The sequence below is a fragment of the Neolamprologus multifasciatus genome, chromosome 7, assembly GCF_963576455.1.
Source record: "Neolamprologus multifasciatus chromosome 7, fNeoMul1.2, whole genome shotgun sequence".
Taxonomy (NCBI): Eukaryota; Metazoa; Chordata; class Actinopteri; order Cichliformes; family Cichlidae; genus Neolamprologus; species Neolamprologus multifasciatus.
Genome location: NC_140445.1, coordinates 52118709 through 52141577, shown reverse-complemented (window position 1 = coordinate 52141577; position 22869 = coordinate 52118709). Strand labels below are relative to the sequence as shown.

Below are 22869 nucleotides of genomic sequence, written 5' to 3'. Positions count from 1 at the left end.
CTTCTTTAAAAAAGGGAGATCAATTTATCTTGTAAAGCTTTAAAAAAAAAAGAAGTATGATATCACACTAGATTTAAAATAAATACAGCATATATTTTTTTTCTCCTGTGTTATCCTCGAGCTGTAGTGGGAAGCACTTTCATCACAAAATGTGGGAAACTGCTGCAGCACAACAAAGGCGGGCACTATTTTGTCATTCCTCCTGGAAGGTAGCATCGGTTTCTTCCCTGATGGACTATCAGGAATATTTAAAAAAAAAATATTACCAGCTGGAGAATAATAAACTATTGTTCTTTGACTTTTTTTTTTTGTCTTTTTTTTAACTGTTCTATTAATTGTTTGGGTCTAATTCCTGTGATGTAATGCTGCACCCTGGATTAATATGTCAGCAGGATTCAAACAGTAATAAAATGAGTCCATTTCTAGAGCAGAGAGACATCTGTGACTTTGTGAACCCGGAAAAAAAAGGAGGGAACACAACTCCTGACAAAAATGAGTTGTTGTTCCCTCTGGGCGGATTAATCTCTCGGATGTCAGGTGAACTTTAAACCGGTGTGATGGACTACTTCTTAAACAAGCCAGCGGATTGTTTTAATAGCAAATCTAAAGAGTTCTCCAAACTTAATGGAGAGATTAATGTTTTATTTATTTATTTATTGGACTTTATTTACATCTGCTGCCACAGTTGTCAACATCATGTGTCACAAATGGCATATAATTAGTTGTCTTAAATAAAGACTTTTTGTGGTAAGTGAAACAAAGCAGTGATTAGTGCAAAATAGCATCATACAGTGTGACGTACCATTTAAATGCAGGTTTTGGGTAATACATGATTTTATTAATTGTTTGACACCTAAATGAAATGGTATTTTGTCAAACTGAATCGTTGTTTTTTTTTACTTAAACAAAAAATGTTTCCAATGTGAAAAGATACTTGATGTTACTCAAATGTGGAAGCGTTAACTCATGGTGGTAACTTTCAGTATTTCAGGGGTTGTTTAAATCTCTCTATTCTTATGGCAAACTAGTCTCAGCACCCTAGACTTATGTAACAACACTGATACAAGCTACTTTGGCTTCTGTCTCTTTAAAACCCCTCTCCCATTTTCTTCAATTTATGTCCGTCTTGCCTGGCTTTTGCAAAAAGAACCTAGAGTTTGTGAGCCTCACGTCCTCTGCTTGCCAGTTCAGAGGTTCAGAAAACCCCCCCAGTAAACCTATCATTTGTTGTTCTTGATCGGAAATGGCAGCGCCACACCTCCATCTGCATGTGTTAGCACCAGAATCCATGGCCAGCACAAACATCTTAAGCAACAACAATTACAACAGAGCATGTCTGTTCTGGGAATTTTGAGCTCATTGCGTGCTAACTGTGTATATAATCTATATAAAAAAGTATCTCTTCATATATATTTATTTATTTATTTTATTTATTTATTTATTTATTTTATTTTTCATCAGATACTTAATTAATTATACCTCACTGATAACGGGTTGGACCCCTTTTTGGGTTTGGAGCTGTTCTTGGCTGACAGGAGCGGCACCTGACCGTCTTCTGCTGCTGTAGCCCATCTGATGGGGTGCTCAGGAGGTAGAGCAGGTCTACTAATGGGAAGGCTGGTGGTTTGATCTCCGGCTGCCCAAGTCTTCAGTTTACATGCCTACACCTTGGCAAGATACTGAACCCCAAGTTGCTCTTGGGTGTGTTCGTCAGAGTATAAATGTATGTGAATATTAGATAGAGAGCACTTAGGTGTAGAAAACGTATGAATGTATGAATGAGTGAAAGAGGCATGAGGTATAAAGCGCCCTGAGTGTCCAAGTAGTGTAGAAAAGTGCTATGCAAGAACCAGTCCATTTACCATCTGCTTCAAGACGACACGCTGCATGCTCATAGATGCTTTTCTGCATACCTTGGGTGGTTATTTGAGTTACTTCTCCATCAGCTCACAGTAGTCTAACAATTCTCTTCTGACCTCTGCTATCAACAAATCATTTTCACTTAGAGATCTGCCAGTGAGTGGATATTTTCTCTCTTTTGGACCATTCTTTGTAAACCCTGAAGATGCTTGTGTGGGAAAATCCCAGCGGATGAGCAGTTTCAGAAACACTCAGACCAGTCCATCTGGCACCAACAACCACACCATCTTCAAAGTCACCTAAATCACCTTTCCTCCTCATTCTAGTGCTCGGTTTGAACTTCAGCAGGTCATCTTGATAATGTCTTCATGCCTAAATACACTGAATTGCTGCCAGGTGATTGGCTGAGTAGATATTTATTAGATTTTTTTATATTTATTGATATATTGATTTGATATATTGATTTGATATTAACACATTAATGCGCAATTTAAAAAAAACATGTACCTAAGAAAATGGCTGGTGAGTAGTATGACTCTATTGTTTTCTCTAACATGTTTTCTCATTTTGACTTGGGTGTAAAATTATTATTATTATTTTTAACATTTGCTGAGCTTCTTGTATTACGTCCTCCAAAAGATGGGATCTATTGTGATGTCACAGGTCAGAAAATTAAGCAAGTAGTCAAATGTAAATCAGCCAAAGCCATCTATACAGTGCAATAGGGGTACGAATAAGGATGACACTGCATGGAAATTCAGATTTGCAGCCCAGTGAAGACACACCGACCTGATTTCCAGCTGGCTGGGATGTTTACATTTGCAGGTACCATAAAGGGAAATAAGGAAATAAATAAGGAAATAAATAAGGAAATAAAACTCTGACAATTTAGCTTTACTGCCTACCAAACATCACTAAGCTTGATGATTGTGGTGTAAAACAAATCTGGGCATCCCTTTAGGAGACTAACAAGCAGCAAATAAATAAAAGAGAATAACCTGTTTCCCTGTGTGCTACTTTATATCCGCGTATTATGTGGCCGCTGATGGCGGAGAATTAAAATAAATAATTTAAGTGGAGGAAGAGTTCTCTTAGTTGTGCAAGCGGCACACAAATGATGATTTTAATTAGTTTACCACTGTGTCGTGGGGAAAATTTTCGAGGGAAACAAACTGTTCAGCCCTTCTTGTTGGTTGGCAGTGTGCCATATGAGATTGCTGTATGGTTTAAATCACTTTAGTGACATTTGGATTGAATCATACAACCTTAATGCAGCCAGCTGTCAACAACCTTTCATCAAATTAATTTGCCACATTGGCCAGAAGTATTTCATCGCTTCTCCCTTTAACTAAAATTGTCTTGTTGAGCTAATAAAACTGAAACACTGATGCAACACTTTTGCCAAAAACACAGGTGATATATGACCAAACAGCTTTGTGCACTATTTTAGTTTTAATTAACCCCCAACTGATGATTTTCAATGAAGCATTCAGCGTTATTTATACAGTGGGGATCATGCCACTGTTTATGGGGAAAAATAACATTCAATACCATCATTACCCGGTGGTCAATTTGAGATATTTTAACCCTGAGTGAGAAATCTGGGCAGTTAAGAGAATAATTTGGGTTGTCTTATGGATTACAGGTGCCATTCCTAAGATTTTTCCACGTGCACTGTTTTTATTTTTATTTTTTTCATAGCCAGGTGAACCTGCAAAACCCAGATAATGCAGTAGAGCCATACACCTCATATAGACGCACATTCTGGCTGCCTTGCATGTGCTGCCAAGGACGTACAATCCACGTTGCCCACCAGAAATGACCAAGATGGGCACAAGATTTGCGCATCCTGAGCATCACAAACAACCACGCATGCTTAAACACAGGATGCAGCTCGTGTAAAACTCGTGTCAATCAGAGTTAAGTGTCAGTTTTGTGCCCAACATCATTCGCCGGGTTGGGCAAATATCAGAATTGTTTGTTGCAGTATAAGGCCCGATGCCACAAACACCAAACCTTAAGATTACATCTCAACTATTTAACTACCAACTCCAATGCTAGATCGCATCCTTGAATCATCCTCTCCGGTTTGTCCTGCCTGGGCGGGGTGAGCGCGTGTGCCATCCTGGCTCCTATGGCAACCCGATAGATTAGCTCCATCAATATTCACGTTATTAGAAAGCGCGAGACTTATGGATTAGTGATGTCAGCGCTCAGTGAAAGCCAGGGGCAGCTGCGTGCATGTGTGTATTCACCTTGCGCTGTGAGAGGGCTCAGATAGGCTTTCGGGGGAGGTGGGGATCATGCTTTGTCATTGAGGAGCTCAGCAGCAGCAGCATTCTCCCACTCCGGCACGTCCGACGCTCAGCATGCTGCATCCTGATGCGCTCCCGTCTGCACTCAACGAGCTTACCTGGATTTACATGCATTTGTCGTTTGGCGCTTTTACATGAGCGTCTGATCGCAGCCGCCGCGTATTCGTTGACGCATCTCAATGTTTGAACCGGAGGAGAGCGGCACGTCCCAAGAGTCAGATAAGGTACGAACCGTCCTGCGGACCTCCCCCGTCACTGTTTTTGCCTCCAGCGGCACCCCGAGTGTGTGAGATTCATGATTCATCCCCCCGCTTTCACGGGCTGTCCTTAGAGCGCAACCTCTTCTGGTTCTTCCAAATGGAGAGATTCCAGTCCTCCATGCGCAAACGGCTCTACAGCTTGCCGCAAAACATTGGGCAAAAGCCCTTTGTGACTGACGAAGGGGAGAACGGCGACAAGGACACTAAAAGGAAAAGTATCGGGCTCAAACATTTGTCCTCTCTGTCTCCCGCGAGCAGTTGCAAGAGCATTGGGGAGGCCGGGGTCGAAGACTTTGAAAGGGACGTCACCGTGAAGACCAACTTGAATGGGGACTGCCGCTTTTTTAGGGGCAGCATCTCTTCCATCTCCGGACGGCATCCCCCCGGGTCAGATTTGGCGGAGCAGAGGCGCCTCATCCCCGAGGCTGATGCTGGAGTCAACGAGAGTTTCCCCGGTGAGTACGGCCCCGGGGCCCTGCAGCGGGCAACGGGTGGGCTGACCGGCATAGTCGGGCAACCGTCACTGTTTGACCAGTCAACTTTCATCAAGTTGGAGGGCTCTGAGCAAATAATACCCGAAGATGAGCGTCTCTACCAGGCTGGCTTCATGCACCGGCAGTTTGGGGCGATGCTCCAGCCGGGAGTCAACAAGTTCTCCCTGCGGATGTTGGGCAGTGAGAGGGCCGTGGAACACGAAAGGGAACGCGTGAAGTCTGCAGGCTTCTGGATAATCCACCCCTACAGTGATTTTAGGTAATTTCTGTGCAGAAATTCTTTTTCTTTTTTTAAATCGCAAATAGTTGTGTCCTACAAAGAAGTGCTGCAGTGATCCTATCACACATTAAAGGCTCATTTGGCCTGCGCATGCGTTAAAACTAATAATTTAAAAACTGCCTGGAATGAATGAGCCATAAAATGTGTTAAGGGTATAAACAATAATCCCCGTGCATGCCTTTCTGTAACTACAGTGGCCATATTAGCAGCACGATAATCAGGAGTGTAAGCCTCTGCAGAACAGGTATCATTAGCTAAATGTGCCTCAGCCCACCTTGAGCAGATAAATGGCTTAACTGTGCAAATGGACATTTTTAAAAGCATTGTCTACATTTTTTTTGCAGGGAAACGTGGTTATATCATGCATATCCAGGATATAAGTCCTTGTGCTTTCGTTGGCCCAGTTTGTGCATTTGTGTGTCCATGGTGTCATCACGTTATGTAGAACTTAATTAACTCTTTGCACCTCTTTGCATGTATGTGCAACAAACTAAGCCAAACACAGTTAACAAATTTCCCAGCCATGCTGCACTATTTCATTGCACACCAGTATTCTGGCTAGGTCCACCACCAAAAGATTTTCCCGGCATTTAACCTTAATGCTCACTGTCATCATATTTTTCATCAGTCAGCTGTATGCCAATGTGTGCCACTGCATTTTTTTCCACTCATCTGAATTACACTTTTTTTTTTGTCATCATTTAGCCAGGGCAATGGATTACAGAGTGCAGCAGGGGCTTGGAAATGGGGTAATCAAAATAGGGTAACATGACCATTCAAGATATTAGAAGCACACATCAGTGGGAGATTATTACAGCACAATTAGTCTAATGGAGCAGAGATGGTGTGGACGGGGAGGGGACATGCCACAAAAACGCAGAGAGAGAGAGAGAGCGTGACACACACACACACACACACACACACACACACACACACACACACACACACACACAGAAAGAGAGATTGAAATGAAAATGGTGTGTTGTGAGGAATCAGGACGGCCAGCTGTTAACTCCGTGTGTGAGGTACGAGGTGTTGTTACTTTATGCTCACTTTGGGTCGCAGTGCGAGCAGGACAGGCATTTTTAGTGCTTGCCATGGGTCTCATAAGGTGAACGCTTTATCCCGCAGATCCCATTTTAAGTTACAGATGCCTTTTGCAGCACCAGAGATTATTCTGAGATTTTGTGGCAATCCAGCAAAGAGGCAGCTCCGTCCCCTGCTTGTGAGCTGACATACCGTGCGCATCCATGACAGTCAGCAAGGCATTGTATAACCGATGTACAGTTTCCTGTTATCTTCCTATAGGCACACACAATCTGATGTTTTTATCAAGTAACTGCTGTTTTTTTTCCATTCTAAAGCTTTCTAAGGATACAGCAGCAGACACACTGAACTGGCACACTGCGTAAATATGGTTAATATGATTGCTGGTGGGCCTGAGCCACAGTACAGGTGTGTGTTAAGCCACTGAGCTGCATGCAGGCTGTTGTGTTTCAGCTGCACTCTGGCAGCAAGAGATAAGTATCTCTAGTACAAATGTGATCCCTTTTTCAGCTGTCCTGATTGATCTAAGCTCCTTTCACCATTTTAAGCCTTTTTGTGTTCACTTTGCTTGTAACTCCCTTCTCTTTTTTGCTCTCATGCTCTTTAACGTAGTTGCACTCTGACCTCAATAGTGCAAGATTTTGTCTCTGGACCAGTCGAGGTCCACAGACCGTACAAGCAGCAGCTTTGTTTCGATGGTAACATCAGATTACACCAGCCAGTTGTCTGTTTTGCGGTCTGAATTCTGCGCGCACAGGCAGCCGATGTTCCAGCAGGGTGGTCAGCAATGTACCGTCCTCTGCAGACCTTTTTTTAAAAATAAATAAATAAATAAATGAATAAAATTATCCAGCTGTTCCAGCGCTCTGCAGCACAGTGACGTTTGCAGAGCAGTAATGCTAACTACTCAACATCTGGCTGATGGGTGCTGACTTCTGGAGATGACATGGATTCACAGGAGATAACGGTGGATTTAGCCAGAGAGAGGAAGCGCAATTAGGACCAGTGTGTCACTGCAGAAACAACGGGCAGATGTTGAGAGAAATGCAAATTCTTTGTTTGGCAAAGAACAACAGAAAGCTGATTAGAACAAATGGCCACCGTGCCCTCACTGGTTTCTAAATTTTGTCACATGTGACTGTGAACGTTTTGGGTGTAAGTAAACTAGAAGAGCTAGAAGTGCATTCACCAGATTCCTCTGCCTCTTTCCACCGTGTTGTCCTCATTCGACTCTAGAATGTTTTCCATCACCAGTAACACAATGCAGCACCTGTAACTCATCACAACAGCAACCCACTGGGAGGTATCACCTCAAAAAGCAAATATTACATATAATATTGTGGTGAACCTGGCATGGATCAAACAGTGACACTCTGAATGACTGCTGCATCCTTTGCACACAAAAAATGTATAAAGAAAAAGCATAATTAAGTCTTAAGAAAATGCAATTCAGTTTACCTTTGAAAATAAATGTATTGCTTAAAAGAAAAAATTAACTAAGAAAATAAATAAATGCATAAGCTAATTAAAAGCTCAGATCCTGTATATTTTAATATTTATGAATGTATACGAATAACTTTAAAGCTTTTAAAATAAAAAAATATTTTGGCATGCTTGAGCCTCCATATATTTTTCTTTCCCCCCCCCATTCATGGAGAAAACGCTAAAGTTTTAAATATACCTGCTGATGAGATGATGAGATATTTGGTTTCTTAACTTCCAGCTAGCATGCAGTTTTTGCTGACCCTGCATGTTTGTCATGGTGATATCAGTTGTTCATTTGTTTTTGTTTTGTTTTTTGACACGACTCACTCATGTAGAACTAGATTAAAAAGAATGAGTATATCAAATAGCTGGGAAACATCAATCAAGAGTCAGAATAGCTTACAGTGAACTCCAATTAGCCATATTTCTAAATTTCATAAGAACATTTGCTAAATAAAAGAGTTCTGTTTTGTGTGTAAATGACTAGTAACAGGCAGTTTTCAATGAAACTGAACACACTGCTGCTGATACTTTTGAAAATCAATATGTATTCATGAGTAATTCAAATGAATTCCCAATAACCTTTGTCACTCTTTTCCCATTTGGCCCACTCTTTAACTGAATCAGAGAATAATTCTTTGCTTGTTTACATTGTTTCTGCTCATTCGGACAGAACTCTGCTGGGTTTTCAGACCGTGTGAAACAGCGAGGTTCATTTCTATAAGTAGCCAGAATCACTTTGAATTTGGAGCACATACTCACACATACTTGTGTTAAGTGTTTTGTGTAAACTAAGCAGCGAACACTAATTGGCTTTGTATTGATAAAATGTTCCCATCAATACATCCCTGTTTGTTTTAATACAAAGTTCAAACAGATGCGTTTTTATTACCAGTTATTCTGTCCAATTCTTTTCTTAACTGAAGGCAAAAAATGCTCATTTTGAATTTTCAAATCCACAAGCAGGATATTCTTATTTCTTTGGTCACCCAGAAACATTTCATTTACATCAGTTTTGCGTTTGTTTAGCTCGGCTCTTATGACAAAAGTATGACATTTGCAATCAGGTTTTCTGCCGTGCTGAGATTTAATACCAGCATGTGTTTATTTAGATTCTGTTTTTAAACTAAATTAGTAACCAAATTGCATTGCATTTATGAGCTCCTACTATAATTGCTTTTCTTGGCCTGTTGTCATTGTTAGTGCAAGTTTACCTTTCGAATGAAACTAGGTCATTTAGCATAGACCACAACTAACACCTGCAACCTAATATCATATGATAAATTAAATTAAATTTGATCAAAAGAACGGAGGAAAGTCAACACATGAATTTGTTCCTTTCACCAAAATGTTGTCGCCTCTAAATCTTTATTTTTCTGTGTATTATATCAACAACATCACTTTGGTGACCCCAAAGAAGTTTTAGCCAGACCTACAGGAGACTATATCCTCTGTTTACATCAAATAAGAAGAAATAAGCCGTTTCTGTGCCTTAATGACGCTGGCCTGCTGTGGTTTATGGTGTGAGTCACATCCAACTGTCCATCTTTCAGGTTCTACTGGGATCTGACAATGCTGCTGTTGATGGTGGGAAACCTCATCATCATCCCCGTGGGCATCACCTTCTTTAAGGACGAGCACACGCCGCCCTGGATAGTCTTTAACGTCGTGTCGGACACCTTCTTCCTCATGGACCTGGTCCTCAACTTCCGCACGGGCATCGTCAAGGAGGACAACACGGAGATCATCCTGGACCCGCATCAGATCAAGATCAAGTACCTGAAGAGCTGGTTCATGGTGGACTTCATCTCCTCCATACCCGTGGACTACATCTTTCTTATCGTGGAGACGCGCATCGACTCAGACTTTTACAAGACGGCCCGAGCTCTGAGGATCGTCCGCTTCACAAAGATCCTCAGTCTGCTACGGCTGCTGCGCCTCTCCAGACTCATTCGCTATATCCACCAGTGGGAAGAGGTAGATGAAGATAGCCCCATACTGGCTAGCTTCAACTGACTGGTTGGATATTTAAAAGATTTTGTCACAGTCTTAAAAATATTAGTCGATAAAAATCAACAAATTCACAGCTTCTAGCTTTTTAAGTGGGAATATTTTTTAAGTCTTTTAAGTAGTGGGGCTGATATTTAGTGAATTTCTTACAGTATTTTCCAGGTTAATACCTGCGGCATGCTCTCAGATGCTTCTCTCATTTCAAAGGGGACGTCTTGTGCTCATTTCCACCTTCATCCTTATATTCCAGGACTCTACTGGAGTAGCTTTGCATGGTTCACAGTTCAAAAGTAATCATTGTTTACCAGTCAGCCAGTTTATCAGTTCATCCTCTTCCTGACACAAACTATTTTACATTCTCTCCCTTTAGGCCAGCTTCCCTCTCATTGGCTGTCTCTTGCAAATAGAAGGTTTGAAGAGCAGCAGAATGAAGGAGGAGTGCAGAAAAAAACTCAATCTGAAACCAAGCGTTTACAGCTGCCTGAAGCCTGATCTCATTTTTTAAAAACTTTCTCCATGTTTAATGTGCACATCCATCTTTTTAACAGTACAGGTTTCCCTTTAGGCACCGTGCATACTAAGGTTTCTCTCTCATTAACAGATTTCTTACACTTTTGCTCTGTATGTGGGGAAAAAAAGTGCTGCTGCAGAGTTAATTTGTTGGCTCTGCGTTTAAACACACTTACACACAGTCAGCTTACTCAATAAGAGATATTATCCCGCATTATTCTTTTTTAGATGTTCCATCCCCATCAGCCATTAACGTTACAGATGGTTGCTCTGAAATAGCCTCTGGTAGTCTATAGAAGATTAAGTGTGGTTCGGTATAGTTCGCTTGCATCCATCAACACCATCATCGCGGTTCCTCCTGTTTATTTCAAATCCTCTGTTTGCGTGCATGGGTGTTAACATTTTATAGAAGAGATATGAGTCTTTTATTATCTCTCTTTTTTTTCTCTCTCTCTCCCCCTAATTCTGAAAATCTGTGTCACAGGTTTTCCACATGACATACGACCTTGCCAGCGCCATGGTGCGTATCATGAACCTGATTGGTATGATGCTGCTGCTGTGTCACTGGGATGGCTGTCTGCAGTTTCTGGTTCCCATGCTGCAAGACTTCCCCCAAGACTGCTGGGTCACCAGGAACAAGATGGTGGTAAGTGGATTATTTATGAGTCAGACAGCCTCCAAAACGTGTTCCTCCCCAAAACACGATGAACCACATGCAGACATTTATCTCTAAGCGTCATTAGTTATCGGTTTGAGAGCGCAGATTAAATTAACGTCAACAGGTAGCACGTTTAATCTTTATATCCAGTTTTCAGTCACACATGTTTTTCAAGAAACATTTTGCAGAAATAGGGTGGTTTTTATTTATTTGCAAAGCTGTTAACACCTCCTGAAGAAGATGCTGCTGTTTAGGCATATAAACTATGAAAAGGTCATCGTCCACCAAAACCAGTGCTTTATTTTGCTGGTTTAGTTTTTAAATAATCTGGATCTGCATCATTAATTTCTTTCTTTTTCTTTCTTTTTTTGCACAATCTTGTTGACACACCACCAAACAATAATGAAAAATTTCATATGGGCAACATTAGAATTGTTGGAGCTAAGTTTTTTGTTTTAAATCATCACATTACAGTAGGTAGAGCAGAAACTGAAACAGACCTACCCATAAAGGATGTTTTGTAACAGTTGGGACATACATCTGTGTTCACGTCCATAAAATCAGATTAAGCTGATTTAGACGTGATGTACGATGGCTCCGTAATGTAGTGGTTTACACATTCAGGAGAGGCATCTGGTGTAAAAATCTAACAAATCAAATATTTCCTGAGCCGCTGGTCGTAGATAGCCATACGCTTTATCTCTCCTCCTCTGCATCCCTTTCAGAATGACACCTGGGGTCAGCAGTACTCCTACGCCCTGTTCAAGGCCATGAGTCACATGCTGTGTATAGGGTATGGCCTGTACCCTCCTATCGGCATGGCTGACGTGTGGCTCACTATCCTCAGCATGATCGTGGGTGCCACCTGCTTTGCCATGTTTGTGGGGCATGCGACTGCACTCATTCAGTCTCTGGACTCCTCCAGGAGGCAGTACCAAGAAAAGGTGGGTGTTTGCTGAAAAATCATCCACAGTTTTACTTCTGCTATAACACTTCTGTTCCACTACATTTCATAAGGTAATATTATTTAACTGTTTCACTTATTACATTATCAAATTATGAAGTGTATCAAATTCGGTTCTTTTCTGAATTCTTTTGCCAACAGAGAAAGAAAAAAGAAAAATATCATCAGTTCATAAAATGTGCTTTTTTAGGTTAAACTGCCAGCTATATTTTTTAAGTTCTAGCTTAAATAGGGCCTTTATTTACTTATACCTTATTTATAATGAGCGGCTACAGCAGTCTGAAGCCTGCGATTTTGAGTCAGAGGGATTACTTGCAAATATGCTGACCTCATTACTTCAAACTGTGGCCACATTTAATATGAGTATTTTGCATATATATATATATATATATATATTATATATATATATATATATATTATATATATATATATATATATATATATATATATATATATATATATATATATATATATATATATATATATATATATGAACAACAATAAGCTTAAGCTTAAAAGGCAGATTACAACGGTAAGATGTGCATCAGTGTGTGAATGTGTGTGTGAATGGGTGGATGACTGGATGTGTAAAGCGCTTTGGGGTCCTTAGGGACTAGTAAAGCGCTATATAAATGTAGGCCATCATCTTAAAACATAAAAATATGAATACTATCCTATATTATTATTATTTGATATCATATATTATTAGGTACAGGAGAAGAGCTTTTTTTCTTTGTGATGTATTTTAATCTGGACATCTACCTAAGTGCAATTTTTAATGCAGGATTTCTGTTTTATATTTCAATTTTGCTGCTTTTCACTAAGTGACAGATCTTGAAGGGGAGAGTAAACCCACTTTTTTGTTTGCAAAAACATGTTTTACACACCCACGTATAGCTGCCGTTAACTTTTCATTTGGGGATTATGGGAAAGGACAGACAAACTGCAACATGACACAAAAAAGACAGACATGGCAGTGCATTATCAAAAGCAGAGCTGACACTTACAGCTGGATTTACCATGCATAGACAGGATGCATGGACCATATTTGGTGCTTTGCTGCTAGAGTACACTGCTGAAGGACACAGTAGTTAATGTTATTAGCTGCAGCCTGCAGAGCACAACTGTAATTGTCAGATGGGGCAGAGTCACAACATTGCACTGTGGGCAGGTTTCACAGATGGCCTGACAGTTGACTGTTAAAATAATGAGACACATTATATTCCTACCTCTGAGCCAACACATCAATCAGTGTAATATATTCATTTTGACATGACTTTGCATTTTGTCTCACGGTTATGTTACGTTACATTTGCAGCCTTCTGTTACTCTAATCAACAGGAATATATATATATATATATATATATATATATATACTTTTTTTTAAATCATGTTAATAAGTGTGCTCTTTGTGTTTTTCATAGTACAAACAAGTGGAGCAGTACATGTCCTTCCACAAGCTTCCTGCTGACATGCGTCAGAGGATCCACGACTACTACGAACACCGGTATCAGGGCAAGATGTTTGACGAGGAGAGCATACTGGAGGAACTGAATGAACCGCTGAGAGAGGTCAGCCATCAACAGATGATTTTTAAATAACATACATTATGCAAACAGTGTGTAAATGCTTAAAGACAACATAAAGTTGTTATTTGCTCTCTTAATCATTTACTGTCCGTTTAATATAACCCTCAAGTAAAGTCTGGTGTTTAAAAAAACCAGATAATTTTTGACAAATACATTTTTTATTCTTATATAAGCTTACAGCTACATTATTCTGACCTGTAGGCTATTTGTTTAGCATTTCTTTAATTCTTCTAAATAGTAAAATGTTAACAAAATTATTCATTGTCATTATTTTATTTTGCAAACATTTTATTGTCGTCAGCAGCACATGTATAAATGCATGACATGAGCAACCTTGTTCTTAATGGTGAACAGTTAATTATGTAATCTAATATGGCTGTGTTACTTTGACAATGTTAATAGTCATGTAATCTGATAAGTAATGGCTTGAAGAGGACGGGGGACCTCATTAAAAGAGCATTAAGAGCATTAAGCTGTTAGCCCCCCTGCTTTTATCATGGCTGAAATTTGTTTTTGAAGGCATTGCATTAGCAAAAAGAAAAAAATGTAAAAGGTGAACTTTTTTTTTTTCTTTCCTGCAGGAGATCATCAACTTTAACTGTCGCAAACTGGTCGCCTCCATGCCCCTGTTCGCCAACGCTGATCCCAACTTCGTCACCTCCATGCTGACCAAACTACGCTTTGAGGTCTTCCAGCCGGGTGACTACATCATCAGAGAGGGGACCATCGGCAAGAAGATGTACTTCATCCAGCACGGCGTTGTCAGCGTCCTGACCAAGAACAGCAAAGACACCAAGTTGTCCGATGGCTCTTATTTTGGAGGTGAAGTCGGCTGCGCTGCATGCTAATATGTTCTGTAGTGGACAGTGGGTCAGTTTGAATGCATGTGAAGGAGTGGTGATTGTATGATTTGTTTTGATTTATTTGGCTCAGGCACTCGGCAGATTATCTTCCCTGACTATTACAGCTGGGAAAAATCGTCCACATCATCTCCTTAAAAGCGCTGGGAACTAAAAGGGGCAGAGCTTTGTGATCTTTGATTCCATCTGTGGGGTTTTCCCCTTTTTGTTACACCATATTTAAAGCTGACATCCAGAATTTTTCCTCTCGGTTATGTTTTCTCAACCTGCTGTTGTCTGTTCCATCTGTGCGCCAAAGTGAAATGTCATCATTAAATGTCAACTACGAAGCATAAAACTCTTAATTCTGTTCAGATTTGTTTCGGCAGAAGTATTAAATGAGGAAAGGAAAAAAAAAAAGCAGCTAAATTAAACCTTTCATAGTCATGCATTTATTTGGAGTAAAACAGTCAGGGCAAAAAAATTGGCTTCAAGTTATTCCCCTACATCTAAAAACACGAAGAAATGTTAAAATAATACACTAGGACAGAAAACATCTAAAACCAACACAAGATAAAAAGAAATCCCATAATGTGAAGTGTAATAAATTCAAGAAAGTGACAGAATAGGGTGGAGAGAGATGGAGAGAGACAGAGTATGTGTGTGTGTGTGTATTTGTGTGTCTATATCCTCAATATGTCTGTCCTGAAAAATATGCCTCGTTTTTTTCCCTCCTGTTTTCTTTTAATGGCGCATTATTTTATTTTTCTGATCTGGCACGACAGATGAGGTCAGAACAAACTGTAAGCTGCAGAAATTGCATTAAGTGCTCCATCTGTGGAGTTCAGAGACATCAGCCTTTTTCATGCTTTATCATCTCTTACTAATAATACTATTTTGGACTTTTCTTTTGTGAATGGATCTAAGAAGATAGGAATTCTGTTGCAGCTTGTCACACAACTTCTGAAAGGAGGAGGAGGGTGGGTGGTGGTGGTGGGACTCATTATATAACACTTCATAGTAATGCGTTGTTTTTAATCCTTGCTGTTAATGCCTGTCTTGCACTCTGCAGGAAGTCTTTTAAAGAGGTGAAACAAATAATTGAAGTTTTTTTTTTCTCATCTCTTTCCCTGCAGAGATCTGCCTGCTGACCCGAGGCAGGAGGACTGCCAGCGTGCGGGCAGATAACTACTGTCGACTGTACTCTCTGTCTGTAGACCACTTCAACGAGGTGCTGGAGGAGTATCCCATGATGAGGAGGGCGTTTGAGACTGTGGCGCTCGACCGCCTGGATCGCATAGGTTAGTCCTTAAAGATAAGATAAAACCTATTTACTGGCACCAATTTTATATTATTATCAATCATTCATTTGTTAATTTTAGTGTTGCACTAAAATTAACATCAGTTGGACTTTATATCTGTTATTAGTGGTGGCGTGCATGTAGGCACGTATTTAAGCACAGCGGCTAACAAAAGCCAAGAATAGAAAACAGTGTATAATAATAATATTGAAATGTAAGAGTGCCACATTAATCCATGGTCTTTAGACTTTACTAATTAATCTTATATGAATGGAAAACAGTTTAAAGTCACTTTCCTGGGTACACCTTGCTAAGGTCGGTTTGGACCCCCTTGTCCTTTGGAAGTCTTAATTCTTTGTAGCACAGATTCAACAACGTGCTGGAAACATTCCTCAGAGGTTTTGGTCCATATTAACGTCACAGCATCACACAATTGCTGCTGATTTATAAGCTGCACATCCATGATGCAAGTCTCTGGTTCCACCATGTCACAAAGGTGCTCTGTACTAAAGAGCCCGAAGTGTGCCAAGAAAATATCCCACTCACCGGCATCCGGAACTGATCATACAATGCAGGATGGAGCCAGGCTTTCATGCTATTTACACCTACCATTCTAGTGTCATAGCAGAAATTGACAGTCATCTGACCAGACAACTTTTCTCCAGTCTTCCATTGTCCAATTTGGGTGTGAACTGTAACCTCAGCTTCCTGTTTTTAATTAACAAAGACCTAAGCCATCTGCTTCAAGGTCCAAAGTGTTATGCATTCAGAGATGCTCTTTGATTGTGACACGTGGTTATTATCAGCTTGAAGCAGTCTTGCTATTCTCCTCTGACCTCTGACATCAACAAGAACTCCTTCTCACTGGACAATTATTCTTTTTCAGCCCATTTTCTATAAACCCTAGAGATGGTTGTGTGGGAAAATCCCAGTAGATCAGCGGTTTCTGAAACACTGAGACTTAGGCAACTTAGGCAACAACAACCATGCAAGATTAAAAGTCAGCTTTCTTCCCCCATTTTGATGCTCAGTTTGAACTTCAGCAGGCCGTCTTTACCTCTAGGCCTCTGTGCCTAAATGCACTGAGTTGCAGCCATGTGATTGGTTAATTAGATATTCGCATTTTTAAGCAGCTATTCAGGTATACCCAGTAAAGTGACCAGTGAATTATACTATAAGCAAGTATTTACTAAGTAAACTAAACTCAAACAGAGTATTTTTTGTGCAGTCTAAGTTAGGTCTAAAGGGCGGCATTTTTCTAACTTTTTGATTGCTTCCAGTCTAATCTGGAAACATAATATACCCACATAGCAAAATTGGTATGGCCCGGATCTGGCCCACAAAATGTGCTTACACATGGTCCACATACCGCAAAGAATGACGGCCCTTTGGTGGCCCAGATATGGTTTGCGAGATGTGGCCCACACATGGGCCAGCACAAGGCCAGTTGCAGACACACTGCTGGCCCACAACAGTTTCAACCCTGGCCCCAGATGTCAGCCCAATGTGTACCTTAATCAAGCCATGTAATTACAACATGTTCTATATAAGAATCAGTGAATGGACTGATTCTTATATAGCGCTTTGCTACTCTCCCAGATTACTCAAAGTGCTCTATACAACATGCCATATTCACCCAATCACACACTTCCGCTAAACTGAGTGCTTCCTAACTACAGCCACACACATTCTCACTCTTGCCATGCAGATTGGAAAAACCAGGGATCAAACCACTAACCTTCCGATCAGTGGGTGACCTGCTCTTCCTCCTGAGCTACAGCCACCCACTGGAAAAAAACGAGTAAACCGACACTAGGTTTTGGATAAAGTGTCCACTCACAAACCTGTCAAACCTGCAATTGAAACGTTGGCTACCATAGCAGTATAGTATTGCAACATGGCATTTGGTCTTCTAACTAAAAAAGGAAAATAGGTACATAAACAGTGCCATCATTGCCAGACCTGCCCCACATCTGGTTGACATACACCCTGCCATGACACCTTGATGCCAGATCCAGGCTAGACCTGTTTTCGATGGGCCTGGGCCACATAAACCAAACCACAATCGGGCCAGATATGGGATCCCATCACATAAATAGTGCCATCTATGCCAGGCCTGGCCCAAATCTGGATGACATACATCTTATTATGCCAGAAATCAGCCAGCAGTGCCGGCTTGATACCAGATCTGGGCCAGACCTGTCTGCTAGAAAAGGTAGGTTTAAAGGTACAAGATTAAAGTAGGTCTGGAAACAGTAAGTTCAACTGAAATATGCTGATCTGTGGAAGAATGACAGTAGATTTTCATGCTTAGTAAAATTTTCTTGTTTTTCAGGTAGTGAGAACCAATATAGCAGTGATACATATGCTGTATAACATTGCAATATCTTTATATACTGTGTATCTATGCAGTATGTTGGCATGTTGGTTAGAAGAAAATGAAAATCTCTGGATCATTATAGATTAACTTCACATAAGCATATTTCAAAAACTAGTTTGCAACTTAGTGACTGACTTTACTCCACTGTTTACTCAGCAATGATGCTCCTCCGCTACATGTGCTACAAACAGTGCTGGGTTATTGTAAACGATGAGACTACATTGTTTAAAGACCCACTGTGACAGAGTGTGAGATTGTAAAGCATGGAAATATATATGACAAAATTTGCACCGTTGAACTTGTAAGCCAATATTGTCAGATAATATCTGTCAAATTGTGAGTGTATTTTTTGTAGTGTTTTAACAGCAGGCTGCATTTTCTAGAGCAGTGGTTCTTAACCTGGGTTCGATCGAACCCTAGGGGTTCGGTGAGTCGGTCTCAGGGGTTCGGCAGAGCCTCCACCGTGACATGCACGGCTCATTTTGTGCACCAATAAAAAACATATCTATGTCTTGAATTTGAAAAAAAAATCATATTTTATTTTTCACTAAAGAGGGGTTCAGTGAATGCGCATATGAAACTGGTGGGGTTCGGTACCTCCAACAAGGTTAAGAACCACTGTTCTAGAGGTATCATTTGCCTTTTTACTCCCATATACGAGAGGAGTTGTGGGAGCTTTGGTGTGCAGAATAAGAAATACATAATTTAAAAGTGTTTGCATTGCATGGACGCACTATTGACGAATATATTTTTGAGTTATACAATTATATTTAATTCTTCCTCTTCAGCGTGTGGTGCTGATGTGTTGTCTAAGGATGTCATTTGTGAAAAAAGGGGAGGGGCTAAAAGTGCATCACGGCCTTTTTTCTCTTTTCTTAACAGGGAAGAGGAACTCTGTTCTTCAACACAAAGTTCATCATCACCAAAGTTCTGGCACACTAAACCTTCATGAGAGTGAGATCATCCAAAGAATAGTGCAACACGACCGCGACATGGCCCAGTGCACTCAGCTGAACCAAACCAGCACTGTGCCGAGTATAAACCGTCCGCCTGCTCCTCCGTCACCCACCCCGGTCATCTGGGCCCCACTGGTTCAGGCTCCGCTCCAGGCTGCGGCTGCCACCACCCCGCTTGCTATGGCCTTGGCCCACCAGTCCCAGCTTCCTCCAATCCTCTTCCACCATCCTCTGGTGCCACGTCCCGGCTCTGTGAAGGACCCGTCCAGCCATTCAAAGAGAGTACATGTTGGAGCGAGCGCCTCCAGTAGCTGTGGTTCAGGGCCCAATTCTCCCGCTAGCTCTGCCAACCTTAGATCTGAGGTTGAGACTGCCACACTACTATTCCCCAGGACACAGCAACTCTCCAGTGGGCCGTTGTCACCCATACTGACGTCTCAACCCATCTTCACCAGCAGCCTGCAGCCCCTCGCCCCTCTGCACACACACCAGCCTCTGCTCCATCCTTCCCACTCTGGCATGGCATCGGTGTTTCCCATCAGCCAGGCCACCTGCTCCGCTCAGCTCCACTCCCAGCCGTTTCACGGTGCTATGACCACCCCACCACGACCGATAGGTTTACTCCAACAGGGGGCACCAGGGAGGCTAGCAGGGAGATTCCCGGCCCCCTCAGCCACCACGTTAACCCCTCTCATTTCAAGCTCAGTTGGCCCCATACTGAGCCAATTGCAGCAAACCTCCCATATCACCTCACAGCAGGTGGGGTCCAGCAGTGACAGAGCAAGCAGGAGAACCAGTGGCCTGAACCTCCCACATTTTCCCTTCATCACCAACACCCAGTCCTCCGCTGGATTTAATCAGCCAGTGTCTGCAGTCGGAGCTGGGGCCGCAGCCTCTCTGGCCCAGCACAGCCTGGCAGGACTCCAGTCTGTTTTTCTCCCGCAGGTTCTCCCAGAGCACTCAGCCCTCGCCTCCCTGGCCCAGTATGGCTCTGCAGAGGCCTCGCCTTGCTACACGCCTCCTGTCCACAGTCCCAGCGTCCAGAGCCCCGTGAGGGGAAGGACAGTATACCACAGTGAGCTCCCCAGCACTGCGGACTCTCATAGTCCTCTAACCCTTCAGACCTCATGCCCTGCCAGGGTGGCCTGTACCCTCAGACAGAGGGCAGAGTCCTCGGTGGATCTCTTTTCCCAGGAAATAAAGACTATCTCAGGCTCTCACAGCTCTATACACCAGGAAAGGCCTTTGGCCATAAGGGACTCCTCTGAGGGTGTAGCAGGGGCGCCCAGCCCCTTCTCCTCACCGATGGCTGTCAGTAAACCCTACACCCCGATCCCGGGTCAAGCCACTCCTGTCAGTCGGACACATTCAGGGCCTGAGCCTCAGCACCAGTCCGTTGGTTTCCACTCTCCTCCCATTAGATCTCCCGCTAAAATGTTAGAGAAGGAACACAAACAGTCGAAACTCCCGTCCAATTTGTGAGATTTAGACACACCCTCCTTTAATGCCTGAGCGAAGGGAAGATCACCTGCACCTGGCATAATTTTAACCACTATGTCAAATTTTGAAGTAGGAGGGTGTGCTATTCTAATCCGATTGGAGCTCAGTGGTTTTGTTTTTAACCAGAGTGAACGGATCGAGTTTGATAATGGACAGTGACAGATATATATTTTTTACAGGATACTGCGTCTTTAAAAATGCTAATAACATCCAAACTGTATTGATGGGTATATGTAACACCTCATGAAAGTATCAATTGTTCCGTGTATTATATTCTAACCGCACTCTGTGATTTGTGTTTTTGTTTAAAACTCCATCGTCCGGGCAATTTGTGTAACCTTTTAGCCACATCCTATTTAGTTGGAACGTCGTCCACAACTGTATCCAGTTATGATCAAAACCAAAAAAAAAATTGCTGTCCTCTGTTCACATCCTTTCCCACTGCTGAGAGCGTCGTGTGAACGCAGGGTTACTCCGTAAGAGATGTGAGGAGAGACAGACTGTGCACCTGAAGGCTTGACGATGGCATGTCTTCCAAGATAGCTTTCCAGCAATATTGCACACCCAAATGGGTCACACAGATCAGATAGTATTTAAAAATAAATCTAAGTAATGAATGTAATGAAAATGTGTGAGTGGGAGGAGCGGGATTCATTTTGAATGTGTTTAAACATGAAGGTGATGACGGATTTCACAATAGATGCCAACTTATTTCAGTCTGGCAATAACTTTGGTACAAAACATCCACCTGAGCCGAGGTTTGTGTGCCATTAGCATAGTATGCAATAATCTGTGTGTTCTTTTGTCTTGTTTTTTTACTGGTATGCAAAGGTACTGTGAATCGAAGCACTGATTTGAGATCAGACTCATTAAAACAAGGGAACTGAATTTAAAAAAGAAAGAAAGAAGCAATTGTCGATAATCAAAACATCCTGAAACCAGCGATGCACTGAGATTGCTCTGAATGTTTCTTGCACCAGTCAAAGGGCTAAAAGCAGTTTCCTGGACTCACGATCAACGAGAACCCCTGATGGGTCATATTGCTGCATATTTACCTCTTTCATTGTACAATATTTGAAAGATTTGACATCTATCGTTGAACAATTGCTGCTTTGTGATGCTATGCTGAATCAATAACGTGTATATCAACTGACTTACTTTTAAAAACCAGACTCTTAAATCCTTCTACTTGTTAATAAGTTCACGTGTTTAGGTGATGCATCTATCTTTGTGGACCTGCAGCCGGTGACAAACTGTGAACCGGTCGGCAGGTCGGACCATCAGAGGATCCTGTCCAGTGGCTTTAGCTGCCTGGTTGGTGAGCCTGAGGTCTGCAATGACTCTGAGTTCCACAAGAAAGAGATACCATCAGACACTAGCCAGCCTCTGCCAATGGGCTCGATCAATCCTTCATTACTATTCTCCTCCAACCGCCTGCCACAGGCATTTGCTTAGAGGTTATTTTGAGTGCATTCAACTTAAAAGTGTGTGTGTGCGTGTGTGTAGGAGGTGTCATTCATTCATCCATCCATTCATATATTTATTTATCATTTGCTGCCTTTTAGCCATCGAACCTCATTCTTTTGTCACCTGTATGTTACAGACATTTTATGTAAGCCTCCAAATTCAATGCAATAAAATGACATATGGTTAATTACCCTCACCTCAACCGTTTATTTCCTTCCAGGAGGAGAGTGTGCGAATCTGATAATAAATTATGGCAAAGTTCTAGACTTTAAGCCGGATTAGAAATTGAGAACTGAATGGTGTTGTCTGGTGCCAACAATGAAAATTGCCAGGATTATAATCTGCCAGATACTCAATACAAAGAAATTATCTACCACGTTCATGGAGCGATAACTGCTGGTTTAGTGAGTAAACAGAGATTTTAAATGCAGGGCTACTGCAAAGTTTTATTAACAGACCTGATCCTCCATATCCTTAAATAATTTCACTAGATCAGCTGGTTTTGGAAGATTGTTTTATCATATAATGATCTACTTAATTTTTCCTGTCCTTTTATGTAACTCTAAATGTATAAATATTTCTCTTAATATCAACACTTTGCAGTATTCAGGGATTAAAAATCATGAAACACCAGTCATTGGAGATTTCTGGATATCTGATTTCCTCAGTTAATGCTTAAAGATTAGCATTAATTTAATCAAAAATCTAAAAAAAAAAAAAAAAAGTCTAATAGTTTTGGATATTTAATTCTAGCAGCTTCCTATTCATTCTCACAACTAATACAATCACAATAGCTCTAACCCAGCAGCCCACCACAAGCAGTCCAATCGCCTTGATGGCTTTGGGAAGTGTGGAAATTTCAAAGGAGGGCATCAACTTTGAAACTAACAGTAATTTCATGTGTTACAAACACACAATGCGCATATATATATGTGTGTGTGTGTGTATATATAT

At 41.4% G+C, this 22869-nt stretch overlaps 1 protein-coding gene across 1 annotated transcript; it reads left to right on the top strand.

The window, feature by feature from the left end:
* Nucleotides 1–2726: 2726 nt before the first annotated feature.
* On the top strand, nucleotides 2727–22831 carry LOC146515330 (potassium/sodium hyperpolarization-activated cyclic nucleotide-gated channel 3-like). Its single transcript, XM_085164993.1, has 8 exons — nucleotides 2727–5188; nucleotides 9295–9718; nucleotides 10746–10907; nucleotides 11645–11863; nucleotides 13308–13454; nucleotides 14054–14294; nucleotides 15448–15612; nucleotides 18875–22831. Exons 1-8 carry the CDS (start codon nucleotides 4533–4535, stop codon nucleotides 20428–20430), a joined length of 3570 nt encoding a protein of 1189 aa, XP_085021119.1. The 5' UTR covers nucleotides 2727–4532; the 3' UTR covers nucleotides 20431–22831.
* The last annotated feature ends 38 nt before the right edge of the window (nucleotides 22832–22869 follow it).